Source organism: Chelon labrosus (genome assembly GCF_963514085.1).
Source record: "Chelon labrosus genome assembly, chromosome: 17".
Taxonomy (NCBI): Eukaryota; Metazoa; Chordata; class Actinopteri; order Mugiliformes; family Mugilidae; genus Chelon; species Chelon labrosus.
The window spans coordinates 1,776,233-1,794,013 of NC_140350.1; the positions used below are offsets into that span (position 1 = coordinate 1,776,233).

Genomic DNA, 17,781 nt, shown 5'->3' on the forward strand with positions numbered 1-17,781 from the left:
GATTGTTGGACTGATCAGTTTCTTTCAACATAAATGCTAAAATACACTGGTTTGAGCCTCTGAAATGAGAGCGTTTAGTGCTTTTCTTTCTTATCTGATGGTTATTCGATACCTTTGGATTCTGGAGAAATTTTAAAGATCACCTTGGACTTTTTATAGGCCAAATGTTTAATAAGGAAAATAATCAGCCGGTTGATTTAAATGAAAGATGCTTTCTCAGGTCACTTCACCTGGTTGTTAATATGATGATGGTTTAATAGTTGATTGCTTTGCACACTGGTTTATACAGCATGTGTAATGATTGTGTGTGTTTCAGGACTAATTTGATTTGATTTGACTCTGGGTTGTGTTTCAGTAGTAGCTGTTAAAAATCTAAATGACAGTAGTATTAAGTGCTGTTGTGTTGTTTAGATTAGCACTTAAGTAATAGGTATTATAGTTTAGCTTTCCTTAGACCTCTGTAGTAAGGTTTTTGAGCCCGCTCCAACATGACTGCAGCCATGCTAGTGGCCCACACATGCACAATGGTTCAGCAAGCTAAATGCTAACCATACACTGTACATTTAGTCTAAGAAGGTAACATGTCTTTGGCATTCTAGCATTTGTCTTTATTGATAACGAGCACTAACCACTGCTGAAGCTATAGGGATGTCATCATCTTTGCTGATCAAGTATTGGACAAATAAAAAAAATTGACAACTAGAAGAAAGATAATTGTTATGTAAAGAGACCCTGAATGTCAGAATATCAAAGCATGTACACTACCAGTCAAAAGTTTGGACACACCCTCTCATTTAATGGTTTTTCTTTATTTTCATGACTATTTACATTGTAGATTCTCACTGAAGGCATCAAAACTATGAATCAACACATATGGAATTATGTAGTAAACAAAAAAGTGTGAAATAACTCCAAATATGATTCATGATATGAGTCCTCAAAGTAGCCACCCTTTGCTTTGTTGACAGCGCTGCAAACCCTTGGACTTCTCTCAATGAGCTTCATGATGTAGTCACCTGAAATGGTTTTCACTTCACAGGTGTGCCTTGTCAGGGTTCATCTGTGGAATTTCTTGCCTTCTTAATGGGGTTGGGACCATCAGTTGTGTTGTACAGAAGTCAGGTTGGTAAACTGACAGCCCTATTTGACAACTGTTAGAATTCATATTATGGCAAGAACCAATCAGCTAAGTAAAGAGAAACGACAGTCCATCATTACTTTAAGAACTGAAGGTCAGTCAGTCTGGAAAATTGCAAAAACTTTAAATGTGCAGTTGGAAAAACCATCAAGCGCTACGACGAAACTGGCTCACATGAGGACCGCCAGGAAAGGAAGACCAAGAGTCACCTCTGCTGCTGAGGATAAATTCATCCGAGTCACCAGCCTCAGAAATTGCAGTTAACAGCACCTCAGATTAGAGTCCAGATCAATGGCACACAGAGTTCTAATAGCAGACACATCTCTACATCAACTGTTCAGAGGAGACTGCATCAATCAGGCCTTAATGGTCAAATAGCTGTTAAAAAACCAGTACTAAGGAAAAGGAACAAACAGAAGAGATTTGTTTGGGCCAAGAAACACAATGAATGGACATGAGACCAGTGGAAATCTGTGCTTTGGTCTGAGTACAAACGAGATTTTTGGTTCCAACTGCCGTGTCTTTGTGCGACGCAGAAAAAGTGAACGGATGGTCTCTACATGCATGGTTCAACAGTGAAGCATGGAGGGGGAGGAGGTGTGATGGTGTGGGGGTACTTTGCTGGTGACACTGTTGGGGATTTATTCAAAATTGAAGGCACAGCATGGCTACCACAGCATCCTGCAGCGGCATGCTATCCCATCCGGTTTGCATTTAGTTGGACCATCATTTATTTTTTCAACAGGACAATGACCCCAAACACACCTCCAGGCTGTGTAAGGGCTATTTGACCAAGAAGGGAGAGTGATGGAGTGCTGCGCCAGACGACCTGGCCTCCCCAGTCACCTGACCTAAACCCAATCCAGATGGTTTGGGATGAAATGCACCGCAGAGTGAAGGCAAAAGGGCCAACAAATGCTCAGCATCTCTGGGAACTCCTTCAAGACTGTTGGAAAACCATTTCGGGTGACTACTTCATGAAGCTCATCGAGAGAATGCCAAGAGTGTGCAAAGCAGTAATCAAAGCAAAGGGTGGCTATTTTGAAGAATCTAAAATATGAATCATATTTAGAGTTATTTCACACTTTTTTTGTTTACTACATAATTCCATATGTGTTGATTCATAGTTTTGATGCCTTCAGTGAGAATCTACAATGTAAATAGTCATGAAAATAAAGAAAAAACATTAAATGAGAGGGTGTGTCCAAACTTTTGACTGTTAGTGTAGTTGTTGATGTATTTCATTCTAGACCACAGGTCTTACCAACATAGTGACAGGCTGACATTCTGTTGCTAGTGTGACAAAATGAATATAGTTGCAGAGGGATTAAATCATATTCCCTTAAGAATTTGAGCAGCACAATATTAGGATGAACCCTTAATTACTCGATGTCAGCTAAGAAGAATGGTAATGCACAATACTGTAAGGTTAGCATTCTGATACTGTGCTGATCTAATAAGTTTTAATTCACAGCAAAATTCAAACTCTGGAAATAGCTGAGAATAAAATATGAGCATTAGCCCTCTATTTATTTGCATTTGAAACCTCATAAGTAGTTTTTACACTTTTTGTTACATATATGACATGGCAATATGATGATAATTCAAGAATGTGCTTATAAAATACATTTTATTAACTTTTAGAAATGTAGATTTATGTACAGCATACATACATTGGGCTTTTTAGACTAAAGATTATCTTCCTGTTTGAAAGCGAAAGCAATTTAGTTGTCTAACATTAAATTAATAACATTTGCAATAAAAGAAATTATATAAACATTTCTATACAAAGAATAAAGCGCGTTCAGGTTTAAAATAAAGTGTAATGTAGGCTTCCTGTTCCCTACTACATGTAATTAGTTATGCGTTGGTAGATGGATGGTACATAAATCACTCAGTATTCAGTAGTTCTTTTACATCATATACAAGTATTTCAAAACAAGAGTCTGTACAGACTGCTTGGTCCTTTTTTGGATCAGGATGCTTGTGGGTTTCTGTACTGTCTGTTGATCTCGTTGAGGACCACATCCATACTTGAATCTTCATCAGCTGTGATTGTTCTGTCTTCAAATGGACTGCCTGTAACACAGTGCTACTGTCACCGTCTCCAATAAATAACATTTATAGGGAACACTTTTTTTCACATCACATCAGCTCTTTGCTGGGGATTTAATTAAACATAATAGGTAGACTTAGTACGTCCTAAAGCCTTTTTGCATTCACTCATTATGGACTCAAACACCTCACAGCCAAGTGGAAAGAAGTTGACTCTTACCAATGCCATTCATTTGATTTGAAGAGTCACTGACAAGGAATGAAGACGAGCTGGACGAGTTGTTGCCGTTGGAGGATGTTGAGGAATTAAGAGATGTGAGATTGGTAAGTGAACCCTTCTTCACAGTCTTCTGAGTTGCAGTGCGACTCCATTCTGTGAAATAAAAGTCCACAAGATAAATATGTGATATGTGTGATCATATGTAATTAAGACCAACCAGCATGCATTACATAGACAGAAATCTTTTACTTTGAAGGAAAACATTCAAATGAATCAAAAATGCATGTGTCGTAACCATTCGCAGGTTTCCAACAAGACAAGAACAGCTGTGAACTCTGTGAACTGTGTTGATCTCTAACCTGAGTTCTCTGCTAGTCTCATCCTGCCACAGCACAGGTAGGTCCTCCACTGCCTCCTCACGTTTTCCTTTACCGCACAGTGGAATACAAAGATGAAGAAACCTGCAAAAAAAGAAACATGATTTGCAGTAATGCTAAAATTACTACACATAATGTCTACTGAAAACATTTTATTGACAATTATAGTTTAGCTCAGTAGGTAGAGCGGGTTGGAACATGCTACATGCTAAAGTGTCCTTTAGGAAGACACTGAACCCCCAGTTGCTCCCAGTGCTTGGCACTGGTGTGTCCTTGTATGAGCAAATGGGTAGATGTAAAAGTGCATTGAGTACCAATAGGTTGAAATGCGCTATATAAAAGTAAAACTCTTTACCATTTAGTTTATGTCTTCCTTCTAAACATGTACACAGCTAAATAACACATGACACAAACTCATATTTGCATTTCTTAGCCCCTTATCTAAACACTAACCATCTCAACATATATGACATATGCTGAGTTTACCATAAATTTAGTTAAGTAACAACAGTAACAGTACTGGGTTAACCCTGAAAGTAGTTTGATTTAAATTGCCATCACTCAGTGAATTTTACCCTTACTTGTGTTTTATTTGACCCACAATGTGGCCAAATACGGACGCTCACCTTGCAGGGAGTTAAAGATGGCAAACAGGTACATGAATGGCAGGTTCAGAGGTCCCCAGGCAAAAAAGGCAAAGCCCCAAGTGAGGCCCAGGAGGATGGTTATCCCAACCACGCTGCGCACATCCTGTATTGTGGTTCGGTGCTGAGAACTCTGAGGATTCTGCTTTTTTATCCGGTGCAGCTGGACCAGTACTACAATGAACATGATGAGGTTGAAAAGAAAAATGACACAGAAATAGGCCACTACCGCCACGTAGAAGGCAATGTCGTTTTTCAGCCAGCAGCTGTTGGAAAGAACAAAGATGCAAGATAATTAAATGGTATGTGTCTTGTACTTTTGTCGATGTGTCTTGGTGTTTTAAAACTTTTTTTTTATTATTATAATGTGCATGTTGAAATAAATCATATGAAAGAAGACTCACAAATCATCACTAGTGCCATCAGTAAACCTCCCATAGGAGACAAGGCCGTAGTTATTTTTGTCAACTGCAATGACAATAATGACCACGATCATCGGGACGCCCCAGCCGACCAGCGAGAACTTCAGCATGTAGCGTGATATGTAGCTGTTAAAGACTTTCACAAGAGCCAGGTACATGTGGACGGCCTCCAGTCCCATCCAGGTGAAGGAGACCAGCAGGAAGTAGTGAAGGAACCAGGCCGTGGAAATGCAAAGGCCCACAGCATCTGGATAGAGTGCCAGCCACGCGTCCACCAAGAAGACCAGGTTGAGCAGCAGCAGAGCCAGGCACAAATGGATCAGGATTTTAGAAGGTATGTCCTTACGCAACTTCCTACAGGATTCAAAAGGAATCGGACACAATGTGAATGTGTTTTAACTCAAACCAAGGTGTTTCAGTTCTTAGTGACAGAATTAAAAAGTTACATTGGCAGACAAAGGTTCATGTAATCTAATGACTTTCAGTACTTACCCAAACGCCAAGTAGGTGAGAAGTGTAATGGACAGGAAGATGGCAGAGATGCCACAGCCAATATATGTGATGAAGGTGAGGATAGTTGCCTGGAGACGACTTGTTATGGGCTGTCTGGAGAGGTTCTGTAAAAAAAAGAGAGAGATTGGAGTAATGTTCTAATTACTTGTTCTAATTATTAAAACCAAAAATAAAGGTCAATGAAAAAATGTTGATACTCTTACCAAGAGAATGGCAAAACTGGTTAAATGGTTGCAGGCACAAATCGTCTCATTGTCTGTGCTATTTTGGACCAAACAGCCGTTTGAATTCCAGCCACCTGATCCGTCTGAAAACACAAGACATGAGCCATAAAATCCTATATTTGGTTGTTTGCATTCAATGAATTCTTGGTTGTTGAAAAACTTACTATTAAATGTGAAGTCCCAGAAAACACATGTTGCCACAAAATTAGCCTGTGTGGTGGGTAAAGGACAAAAGTTTATATTAGTCTCTAAACCTAAGAATTTATTGAAAAAGCAGCACACACTTTGAGAGTATTGTTTTTTCAGCATATGAGCTGTTTGAAATTTGCAGCCTTGGGCCTCAGGTAACAGCATCAAATGAGTGTTTTGCCAAGATGAAAAGTCTATATATTTAAGGAAACAGAAACTAGGAAACTAGACTTACTGGAACAGGCTCTGTATTTCTCAGACGGATTTCAACATCGTCTTGCAGTCCCCTGATTGACAGGTTGGCTACACTTGCTCCAATGATCCCACTATTAAGTCTGCGCTCTCCCAGGGATTGGTCCTGCGTGGCCATTTAGACACAACCAGAGAAACAAAAAAAGCTGTTAGTTTGTAAACACGGTGTTACATTATGGAACTGTGAATGAGAACCTTCACAGACATGGGCTTGTATTAAAAAACTGACGGTGCTGTTTTTCCTGTTAATGTAAAGGAGGAATGTAAAGACCTGGAATACTGTGCTCTTCTGGTAGAAATTGAACTGGACTCTGGAGATCAGCTGTTGTTCCTCCGTGGTTAGGTCCTGAGTGAGAGAGGGGGGCAGCCTGATGGAGCCCTGAGGGGTGGAGGAGTCTGTTTTCACACTCCGTCTCAGTCTTGAATCCCCGCGGACCTGCAGCACACATGGGACATGGACAGAAAGAAACGCTTAACGGAATTTTTGTACTCACTTCTTTGGGGAAACTGCCATGTGTTAGTGGTCATTGTTAGCAATAGAGCTGCAGCGCCTCCACTCATTTCTACTTCTAAACATAGCTATTTCTTTTAATATGTGCTATTCTGGGATGACGCAGTGGTTAGCAATGATGCCTCACAGCAAAAAGGTTCCGGGTTCGCAGGAGGCCTTTCTTTGTAGAGTTTGCATGTTCTCCCTGTGTCTGCATGGGTTCTCTCCGGGTACTCTGGCTTCCTCCCACCGTCCAAAGACATGCTGGTTAGGTTCATTGGTGATTCTAAATTGGCCGTAGGTGTGCATGTGAGTGTCAATGGTTGTCTGTCTCTCTGTGTTAGCCCTGCGATAGACTGGAGACCTGTCCATGGTGTACCCTGCCTCTCGCCCAATGACAGCTGGAATAGGCTCCAGCCCCCCGCGACCCTCCAGAGGACAAGCGGTTACAGAAGATGAATGAATGAATGAATATGTGCTAGTCTTAACATTGTTGGGTGCCCAATGATAATAGTAATCAGGGATGTACTCATGGAAATCATACTAAAGGTCATATTAAGTTGAAGACAGGAAGTATGTCAGCTTCACTGCATGTCTTCACTTCAGAAATGAAGAAGCTACACATATGAGTGATGACTTCTCAAAAAAGTCTAGTTGCCTTTTTTTAAATGCTTTTTGGATATTTTGATTTTAAACCATAATATTCATGTCATACCTGAACATTACTGGGGTCTGAGATGGAGAAAAAGGTTTCCTGAAAGTTAGTGCCATCTGCTGGATTCACAGAGAGAGCCAGAGCCGGAGCCAACAGAGTCTCTGCCACATCTCCAATGACAAGCTTTAATCCTACTGTATCAACGATCCTGATAATCCTGATGAAAAAAAGACAAGCAATTTGTAATGTGCAAAAAAACAATAAATTTAGTATTACTGAGCCTTTCTAGTTGTACCAGGAAATCCTAGTCTTAGAGCATTTGCAACAAGGCAGCAAGAAGCAAGGCAGAAAAAATCTGAATAATTACATTGCTTTACTCTTGTATTGGTTATTTCTTAATTTTCGGATGCATACTACACTTTTAATATTTCCATGCAAGAGCCCACGATGAATTTGTCTGTTCCTCTATAAAATGCAACAAAATAATTGATCTGCTCTACTGTACCTGCTTTAGCTTGTATATCCATGTTCTGTTTGTTTCATTCACAGAGTTATGTTTTATTTCTTTTGTTCAAGAGAAAATACAGGTATATAGACTCCTGACATGTGCACTTTGCTCTATTTTTGTCTTATGCAGCTATATTGTTGTGTAGAACACTGAAATCTTTCATTTCTTAACATGGAAGTGTAGTGAACCTCAGTGAAGAGCTGTGAATGCAACCCAGGTAGTCTCCTCCCTTAGCTCCCTGTAGCTTCCTGTATTTTTTTTTGTTAGGTTTGCTTTTCTCTTTGGACCAGTCTTTTAATTTGTTTTTACATTGTTGGTCCGGGTTTATTAAGTTTGTTTCCTGGTTTTGAGATATTGTTTAATTATCAATTGGGTTGTTGTTTACCCCCCTTTTTTTTCTTTTGCTCTGTTTCAGGGAGTTTTTGTTCCTTATGATTTTCAGTGCGCCCTGGGTGTCGTCAGGTGGGAGGCTCGGCACCGTGATGAGGACCTCACTCCCTTTGCATGCATGTAAGCACTGGGGCATTTGTAGTGCATGTTTTGTAGTGATTGTTTTAGTGTTGTACCCCAGGCCAGTGGGAAGGAGCACATAACCAGTAGTCTACCTCCCACTGAGGCCCCAGCCCACTGATTTTAGACTTAGGTTACAGTTAGAGTTTTAGCCTTGTTGTAGCTGGCCTTTTAGATTAATGAAATTTTTCTCATACTTGCCCGGTGTTGTGTTCAGTGGTTCCCGTTCTCTTTTTAGGTTTATCCCTGATTTATTTAAATTCAATAAAAATATTTGCTTTATCTACTGTCTCATCAGTCACGACCCTGTACCCTTATCATTGCATCACACTAGTTTAGTTTTCTGCTCTTTATATTCGGGGTGCAAGTCCCCAGGTGCCGCTGTCGATTCCTCCTTATTAAATGTTGCAAACGTCCCCCCACTCCTTGCCACACTAGTATCAAATAAGCTTTCTGCCTCTCCCTTCACTGTGATAATATTGCTAATATAACATAAAATAGATTACTTAAACATTAAACTTAACCTGTTGGAGGACTCTGACAGCACCTCAGTAGAAGCACCCAGCAGGTTGCTTACGATGTTGACTGAGATGTTTCCCAGCTCCAGGCTGACAGTTGGGCCTGACAAAAGTCTCTCCAGTTGAGACACCAGCTCATTCACCTGACTGGAGTTCAGGCTGGACACGTCTCTCGTCAGCTCCAGCAGTGCATTGGCTTGGCTTGCAGCTGCAGAGAACACATGTTTAAATGATGTTGCAGTGATGCTATGACAGGCAAAGGCTGCATCACAGTTGGACACAGTGCTTAAGTGACAGCACACCTGATTCAGTGGATGTCGGAGCGGATGTCGGAGCGGAACTTGTCACAGATGCAGATTCTTCTGTAGTGTTCGTGTTTGTGCTGAGTGTTGTTGTCACTGTAATGTTAGCAGCAGTAGTGCTGGTAGTCAGGTCTCCTGTTGTGTTCTGGTGTGTTGTTGTGTTCAGTGGTTGTGAAGTTACATTTACAGTTACATTTACAGACACGGTGGTGCTGTTTGGCTGCATGGTTGTCACATTTGGCCCGATTGTGGTAAACACTGCTTCAGCACACTGCTCCTCCAGCTGAACAGCCACAGACTTTCCAGCTTGACTACAAAGAACAAGTGTATAAATTAAGATCTTAGCTGACAGTATATGTAGAAATTTTATATCAGGTTTGATGTTTTGAAGAGGGTATTGTGTTAGGGCAATCATACACACCAAGTGAGGATGTCAGACTTTTGTATCACAGGACAAAAGTCATCAGGCTTCAGGTTCATGTCAACCCATATGAACTGGGATTGCAGTGGATTGCAGTTGACTGATGAATTTCCACAAATTGCTGTGTGAAATATAATGCAAGACACAAAAAGACTTTTTAAAGGACACAGTTGTATGACCCCATACTTTAACTTTTTCTGTGGCTAATATACACACCTACTCGGATCACTCGCCCATTAAAAGTGATTTGCTTCTCAGTCTGAAAAATTTCCAGCATGGCTTTTGCCACTGAGCAGATGGGAACCTTGTGGGAAAAGGCTAAAATCACACTGCAGTTTTGAAGAGTAAAACTGAAAAAAGTGCACAGATTTGTATTAGTATTCAAGTGTACAAATTATATTCTTGATAAATGTACCGAGATAACACATTTAAACTTACTTTGTTGTCATGCTTCCACAGATTACAATGACATCCTGGGAAGAAATTTTCGTTTTAGTCAAGGTAATTCAAGTAATTATGTTGTACGATATGTACTTCTGTGTACTGGATAATGAAAACAAATGTTTCCGAAATGTAAAATTTTAAAGTTCTAATTTTGCACTTTGTGTATTTCTGTGACAAGTGTCCCGTAACTTAAGGTTATAATTCAAAATATCTTTCCTGGACTACAAAGACACAAGGTGGACCAGTGCATTCATCCCATCATATGCTTGTGCTAAAAGTACACTATGGATCCTGAGGGATCTGGCCAACAACATGAGCTTTACTCACATTTTGTTATGAGATATTTAAATTCTTTGTTTCTGTTTCATCTCTCTCAGAATAATTAAACACTGTGAAAACATTTTAATCAGCCGTACGCTACAGTTCATTACTTGTTATTTTTAGATAAAATAGCTGAAAGGATTTAATTAGATTTTCCTCTTATTAAAAATTAAAACGCATCAGCAAAAAAATTTAAATGTTTAGGTGACCGTATCCTTCTTTGGAGGCTGATTACCTTGTATTCAGCTGCAATGAGGGCCAGTGTACATGAAACACTGCAAAGCAACGTTACAAAAAATGTGATTTATTGTTAATTGGGTTAAAACGTTTTAACTGATATAAAATTAGATTTTTACTGTACAACATTTGAACTTACTTCTCAGAGCAGGATGGCCGTTGCTGCAGCTTAGAGATCTGCGAATATTTAAGACATCATTGTTTGAGGCTTCAAGATTTACCAAAGAGAAGCTTGTGCGGGTGTTCTGTGTGCAAACTGGAAGTTACCAGAGAAGAGACATATGACGACGAGTTCATCATGGGCTCTTGCATGGAAATATTGAAAGTGTAGTACACATCTGAAAATGAAGAAACAAAAATATCTCAGACAGTATTTATTAAATTAGCATTGTGGTGGTTTTGTTAGGTGATAAAATACTCACCAGATCTGTTGCAGTAAGCGGAGCAGTCGCAGATGTTGCGGTCTGAAACAAAATCAGAAACTTGAAAACATCGGTGTAGACAGAATCAAGACAATTCCAAGTTCTTCATACAATAATGAGGAGAAATGAATATAAATTAAAAATCTGCCACAGATCTACACCTCTCTCTTTATTGTTATATAGAATTAGTTTTCATGGATCTTTTTGTCATTTTAGTTGTGTGTGACAAACTGTAGAGGAGTGCAACTTCCTGTTTGATCAAATGTGCATTTAGATGTGAACAGGTTTGCAGCATAAACCAAAAGACTTTTACATGAGTATTGTTCATGCAGCCTTTGCAAGCTTTGAGTGTATTCATTCCTCATTCCTTTCAGCTTGGGGCGATGATTCTGATATACAGGCCAGATTTCTTTTATGAGTTTTGTGGTTTGTATCTCTGTCCATATTCTTTCCATCCATTTATTTTTTTTTTTTTTGGAGCAAGAGATAAAAAACAAATAGTAGGCAGTTTTTCAAAAGCTGCATCTAAACTCAAACAGGCTGTCCATCAGATGATCAAAAGTTAAAGACCATAGCCCAAAAAAAACGTCCAAAAATAGAACTAAAGGTGTCAAAAAAAGACTCAGTAGTGAGTAGCCCCACATTTCTTGCTGATCACATTTCTTGCTGAAATTTGTTTAGGCATGCTTGATGTGAGTGTTTCCAGGAGGCTGCTGGGAACATTGCTCCATGAGGTGAAGATGTCTTCATAAAGGGCATCCACGGTCTGTCCATTTTTGTAAACGTCTCTTGCTGTCCATCCCCAAACGTTCTCTGTGGAATTTAGACCAGGGGAATGCGCAGGATGGTCCAAAGGAGTGATGTTGATGAAGTCCTCGTTAGGTGGGCATTGTAAGCTGCAGTGTGAAAGACCCAGTCATAACCGTCCAGATGAGGGTCCTCAGCCAAGAGGGGTGCCTGCTTATCTCCTCTTAGCCAGCTGCCATTTGACGCCCCCTGCACAACCTGAAGCTCCATTGTTCCATTGAAGCCAGATCATCATGACACCTCCTCCACTGGGCCACATAGGACTGTCCAGGTTAAATTGTTTCTAGTCAGAGAATAAAACTTTCTTCCACCTTTCAAAGTCCCATGTTTGGTGTTCCCTTGCAAGGTCCAAAGAGTCAGGTTTGTGACGTGGGAGGGTTCATAGCCTTTGAAGATGTTTTTTGTTCTTTAAGCCTTCTCTCACAGATGCCGTCTTATGGTTATTGGGCTGTAGTCAGCATCAGTAAGGGCCTTCATTTGGGTCGAGGATCCGCCTGTGTCTCCATGGACAGCCCGTCGGATCTTCCAGCTCAGCGTAGGTGAAATGTTTTAGGGTCTACCACATGAATTTTTATTTATTTATTTATTTATTTATTTTTTGGTCCCATAGCCCTCAGGATCTTTTAAGAAATTTTAAATGACTGTTTTTTTGCAGCCAACCTCGGCAGTGATGGCACATTGCGAGAGGCCTTGCTTGTGCAGGTCATTAATCCTGCCACGTTCAAAGACAGAAAGCGTTTTTGCTTTTGCCATCAGGAGGTCATGACAGTGTGAATGCAGATTTTGCCTTTTTAAGACTATGTCTTATGCTGATGAACAGCCTATTTGACTTTAAATTCAGTTTTTAATGAATTGCCTACTCTTATTGTCTCTTGCTCCAGTTTCTTCTTTTTGCATTTTGACTTACAACCCAGTTACGATCCACCAGCACAAAATACAAATACTTTTATATAATGTAATAATTTAATATAATATAATTTCCCCCCAGTCTTAAGATTTTGTTCAGGAGGGTGTAAAGATGGAAGGCGCAACTGCTCCTCAAAGTGAAACCAAATCGAGTAGAGCTCCCCCTAAAACACTAAAATACACGTCAAAAAAAAAAAAAGAATAGTTTCTCTCATTTTAGGTAGTTGATACAATGCTGATGGATTATATATATATCTATATATATATATAGTTGATATAATGCTGATGCATTATATCAACATCTACACTGATGCATGTTCGAGTGTAGATATTTCTGATAAGTTTCGTTTTAGTTATACAGTCTATGGGTGGGAATGAGTCATAATAAGTCAAAATGGCGTGCTCTTTTGTTTCTGTGTTGGCATGAACCATAATAAGACACAAAACTCATTTTTAAATGAGAAACATCAACAAAGGACAGAGGAGAATACTTTCTTTCATTTTTGCAAGTTTAATCAATTAAATGTTGAGAGCTTACCTGTGCCACAGTTAGTTGAATTGCTTTGTGGAATTGTATATGCAGCCCCAGCCAGTTCACTGTTGAAACCCATTTGATATAAATTAAGACCATGCCCCCAACAAAGTCATAAAATTACATTTCCATGGCACATAGAATTACGTTTAAAATATCACACTCAGCATATGGCAGAATGTCACTGTGTAATTGCTTTTTTATGTTTAAGAAAGACATTGGCGAGTAAAATGAATCCGCAAACATCTTACCACGATGGACCGGTTGGACCAGAATAAACACAACTGTCTTCCTCATCTGGATTGCTGCTGGCCTCCTTTTGAAGCTGGCCTGCTCACAGAAGACTGATTGCATTATGGGAACTTATCATTAAGTGAGTAAATATGTGTTTCAGAGTTTGCAACACTCACCCACTCTGTCTGCATTCTTTCCCACCACATAGATGTTTGAAGAATTTCTACTGGCCTCACAGAGCGTACGGAGGATACAACATGAAGAAACTCTCTGAGTCAGGAACAGCGTCACATGGCACGTGGTGTTCCTGAGGATCAAGATCAGTGTTAACGACAAACAGATTACACGGTATCACTCAATTGAAAATCATTATTTTGCTTACCTTATGTGAGTCTTTGTTCCACATGACACTTCCATTTTCTGTCGAAACACAAATCAATCAGGATGCCTGTATTCACATAGTGTAACCCACAGACACATTTAAGTGTTGACTTACTTGAAGTAGGCCAGTTGTGTTGTTATTGATGAAGTCACTGAAAAGTAAATTGATGGAACATTAATGAATAACGAAATTGACTGGTGCACAGCCACTCATGTTGATGATTAACATTTGAATGTTTTTTCTGGTGTAACTGCAACAACAGTAAATGTAGGATGGCACAAAAAAAAACAAAAAAACATTTAGTGTTGATCCACCATTCATTCATTTACTTCACAGAAATCCTTTCAGAGTTACCTTTGTGCTACACTAATTTCTCGAGCTCTCCGTTGATTGGATCTGTTTGCATTGGAGTTCCTTGATGGCGTCCTCCTATTATTGTCAGATGTCTCTGTGGTGGTTGGAGAAGTTGTTGTCCTGTCGTTCTGAGTCGTAGCTGCTGTGATTATGGGATTTGTTGTCGCTGTGGTTGTGCTGTCGCCTTCTAATGTTGTTGAAGCTGTGGTTGTGATTGTTCTTTCACCTTCGAATGTTGTTGAAGCCGTGGCTGCGGTTGCGCTGTCGCCTTCTAATGTTGTTGAAGTTGTTGCTGTTGTTGTGCTGTTGCCTCCTAATGTTGTTAAAGCTGTGGCTGCAGTTGTACTGTTGCCTTGTAATGTTGAAGCTGTGGCTGCGGTTGTGCTGTTGCCTTCTAATGTTGTTGAAGCTGTGGCTGCGGTTGTACTGTTGCCTTGTAATGTTGAAGCTGTGGCTGCGGTTGTGCTGTTGCCTCCTAATGTTGTTGAAGCTGTGGCTGCGGTTGTGCTGTTGCCTTCTAATGTTGTTGAAGCTGTGGCTGCGGTTGTGCTGTTGCCTTCTAATGTTGTTAAAGTAATGTTTTGGAATATCGTGATGACCGCCGTTGTCGTTGTGTTATAAATTTGCAGTGTTGTTGTGGCTGCAGTTGTAGTCTGTGGAGAGGAGGGTGCTGCAGTTGTTTGGGGCATAGCAGACACACAGTTCCCCAGGTTGTCTTGGAACACCTGGTTAAGCTGAGAAAAAACAAACAAACAGAAAAACAGGATTCTCATTTAGTGTTGTCACTCTCTGTAACTATCATACATATGCCATTCAAGCGAGATACTTTTCTATAACCTGTCTTGCTACATACCCACGCAATAATTTCAGATTCATTCCTCCTTTGTCCAACGAAATCCACAGAGACTTCAACAAAGTAACTTGCTGCCGGAAGAAGAGGACGTTCTTTTAAAAAATGGTCAAAATCAGTGAGCAGCTGGTAACACAGGCTTGGATGAGACAAATTAATGAGATAATTCTGGGTTTTGTTTACCTGATGTCTGTGCAGATGCTGAAGGAGTCGAAAGAGGGGAAAAGGCAGTAGTGTTCTGATCAGAAGAAGCTTGACCTGATTGATGGAAAAAATAACTGTGATCAGTCTGCAGAGAATAAAGATGACACTCAAACCTCAGACATAGTGAATCCCTCTCCTCTGTGGATCTTAACCTATATAACAAGTCTGTATTTTGGCAGCTTTGGTTCAAAAATCAAAGCTCAGTTATAAGTAGGAGTTGCCAAAAGCTGTTAAAGAAAATTTAAATTTCCTCTTCCACCTATATTTGCCACCATACTCTGTACAACACAGACAACAATCAGACTAGATTAACAGGTTACAGTGAAAAAAACAAAACAGAGGGAGGAAAGAAAATAGGAAGCAGTTTAACGCATTCATTCAGTGCGTAAGTGTGTGCATGCCAGACATTGCAGTCTATAAATAGAGGTGCAGAGTTTGGTAACCATTTGACAGACGCCTATGCTCCATTGTGTGCCAGCAGCCTTTCTTCAAATCTTATCTGTCATAGCTAATGTCAGACTTTACCTGCCAGGAGGACAACTAGCAGGTGAATCAGCAGCCAGTGTCTACCACATGTGACTGGCTTCTTCACTCTGTAACACAACACATACAGTAGTCATGCCATTTTTTAATATGCTATTGACATTTGGTACATTCTACAGAAGAATAGTGTGAATGAGTTACACAAAAAAAAGCTTCCCAGGTTAATAACGCTTTCCCGTCACACCCATGCTGGTGAAAGCCTATAATTATATCTCTTGACGCTTTTATCTTTAGTTCTGAACATTCATCAGTCTTATCTATCCTGAACAGAGGAAAAATGCCAAATCAAACACTTGAAAGCATTTAAGATTATGAGTACAATATAAGAGAACAAAAGTTAAAGCATTAGCTTATCTCAGCTCTGCAAATAGTCACACTCTATGGAACACATTACACAATGGTTCCCATGAACAACTGGTCAGGTTTTTAGAAATTTTGCAGTTATCATGAGGTGAATTACAAATAAGTGTTGTTGAAGAAGTCATGAAACTCATACATATAATTCAGCGGCACAGTCCGAACATAAGCAACGGGTAATGGACTGATTCTTCAAATGAAAAAAAGTTTAGTTTACAGTGTCACGTACAGCACAAATTCGTGGACGCAACCTGTCAGCAAAAGTTGGAACATCACTGAAACAGTTGTTGGCAGTGGTTCATCATGTGCATCATCTACTGTAACCTAAGACTAACAACCGTAACACAGGTTAAGATTAAACTGTATATTTTTACACAAAAAGTGAGGAAGGAAAAAGTAAAATTAAAATGACAAAAACATGGTCTAGATTTTCTTAGTTTTTTGCTTGATGAATAATCCTTATCCAGATGTGATTTCTGGATCAAATGATCAGCTGTCATTTCACCACCACCACAATTTTACCTGAGAGAGGGGCCACTTGATCCGCTTGAACAAACTCCAACAGCTTCCATGACTTCATTTTCATGTAACATAACTTCCCATGGGCAAAATACAAAGAAAGCTAGCTCCGAAACTAGTTCCTAAACTGACACAAACTCGGCTTGTGCTGTTGGTTGTGTTCACTGTGACATTCATGCAGGATCAATAGCTGACACATGTGGCACGCCCCTGAAACTAACGTCAAAGTAAGTGGGCGGATGTCACATACACATTCACTTCAGTTCACGCATATCTCACCCACCGCCTGTAAAGGAAATTGTTTTATCGTACACCATGGCCAGAAAAAGCTTACTGGGCTCCATCACAAGCATACAAATTCCGGCACTTAGTTCTGTCTAGTTCTTTGGAAGTGTAGAGATTTGTGAGTTTCTGTTTTTGTTTGGCTATTAAGGTGCGCCTCAGGGTGTGTCCTAACTCTGTGGGTGTTTTCTGTTACTGACATGACTGGAACAAGTGTTTCCAGGGTAACACTACAGAGTTCAAAGAGCCCGTTCCTGGTGTTTTCAATTCATGTCATTAATCTTCCTTATTTTCTACAGTCCTCTTTCAGGATGTCAGTGGTTTACATTAATGAATAAAAAGCTTGACCAAAAAAGGAATTAATCCTTTATAATCTGGCAACTCAAGAAGTTCTTGTCAATAATGCCCAAACCACAGAGAATCAATAATACTGAAACAGTAACTAGTGTCAACTTCCCATTAAACCTAATTATTTCCTTGTACCAAATAAATTAAGTAAATCCACACAGTTAATCTTATGGTCCTTTAATGGGGTATCCTTTCTGTTTGGCACCAGGCTAACCTGCTTGTCCTTTACGTGATATTTTCGTCTCATGTCGCTTCAGTTGCAGCAAAAATGAAATGATGAACAGATTACTAAACACTATTGGTTATATATCTAAAGTCACCCAGGTGTGTGCAGACAGTCCTATGTCATAGTATAGTCCTAGGTGTTGTCTTTCATGCATTACCCCTTGCATCCACCAGATGTCCCCAAATTCTTTAGTCTGTGTCCAGACTCCCCAATCAGCTCACCTGTTCACACTACACATCGGCCCTATAGCCAGCTCTCTAGGCTCACTTTGTGCCAGATCGTCTGTGTACGTTTAACTGAAGCTTTGTTTTGTCTTGCCTGTCTTCTAACTACCTGTCTTTTAGTGTTTGATCTTTGCTTGCCCTCTGCTTTTGT

General features: G+C 39.9%; 1 protein-coding gene across 3 annotated transcripts; it reads right to left on the reverse strand.

Annotated features, from left to right (window-relative positions):
• Positions 1 to 141: 141 nt before the first annotated feature.
• Positions 142 to 17,531, reverse strand: LOC311502505 (uncharacterized protein). 3 transcript variants are annotated; one of them, XM_084564756.1, is made up of 30 exons: positions 16,554 to 17,531; positions 15,657 to 15,724; positions 15,111 to 15,185; positions 14,931 to 15,001; positions 14,078 to 14,811; positions 13,838 to 13,874; positions 13,724 to 13,761; positions 13,518 to 13,648; positions 13,359 to 13,437; positions 13,114 to 13,172; positions 10,863 to 10,904; positions 10,708 to 10,778; positions 10,580 to 10,617; positions 10,439 to 10,478; positions 9,877 to 9,911; positions 9,655 to 9,788; positions 9,439 to 9,559; positions 9,018 to 9,328; positions 8,722 to 8,923; positions 7,240 to 7,396; positions 6,306 to 6,470; positions 6,018 to 6,140; positions 5,758 to 5,803; positions 5,573 to 5,676; positions 5,349 to 5,473; positions 4,839 to 5,210; positions 4,417 to 4,700; positions 3,773 to 3,874; positions 3,414 to 3,566; positions 142 to 3,217 (listed from the first exon to the last, which is right to left on the reverse strand). In XM_084564756.1, exons 1-30 carry the CDS (start codon positions 16,622 to 16,624, stop codon positions 3,114 to 3,116), a joined length of 4,092 nt encoding a protein of 1,363 aa, XP_084420882.1. In that variant the 5' UTR covers positions 16,625 to 17,531; the 3' UTR covers positions 142 to 3,113. The 3 variants fall into 3 exon arrangements, with proteins under 3 accessions (XP_084420882.1, XP_084420881.1, XP_084420883.1); XM_084564755.1 differs by having other exon boundaries at positions 14,931 to 15,022; XM_084564757.1 differs by lacking the exons at positions 15,111 to 15,185; positions 15,657 to 15,724; positions 16,554 to 17,531 and having other exon boundaries at positions 14,935 to 15,095.
• Positions 17,532 to 17,781: the final 250 nt, after the last annotated feature.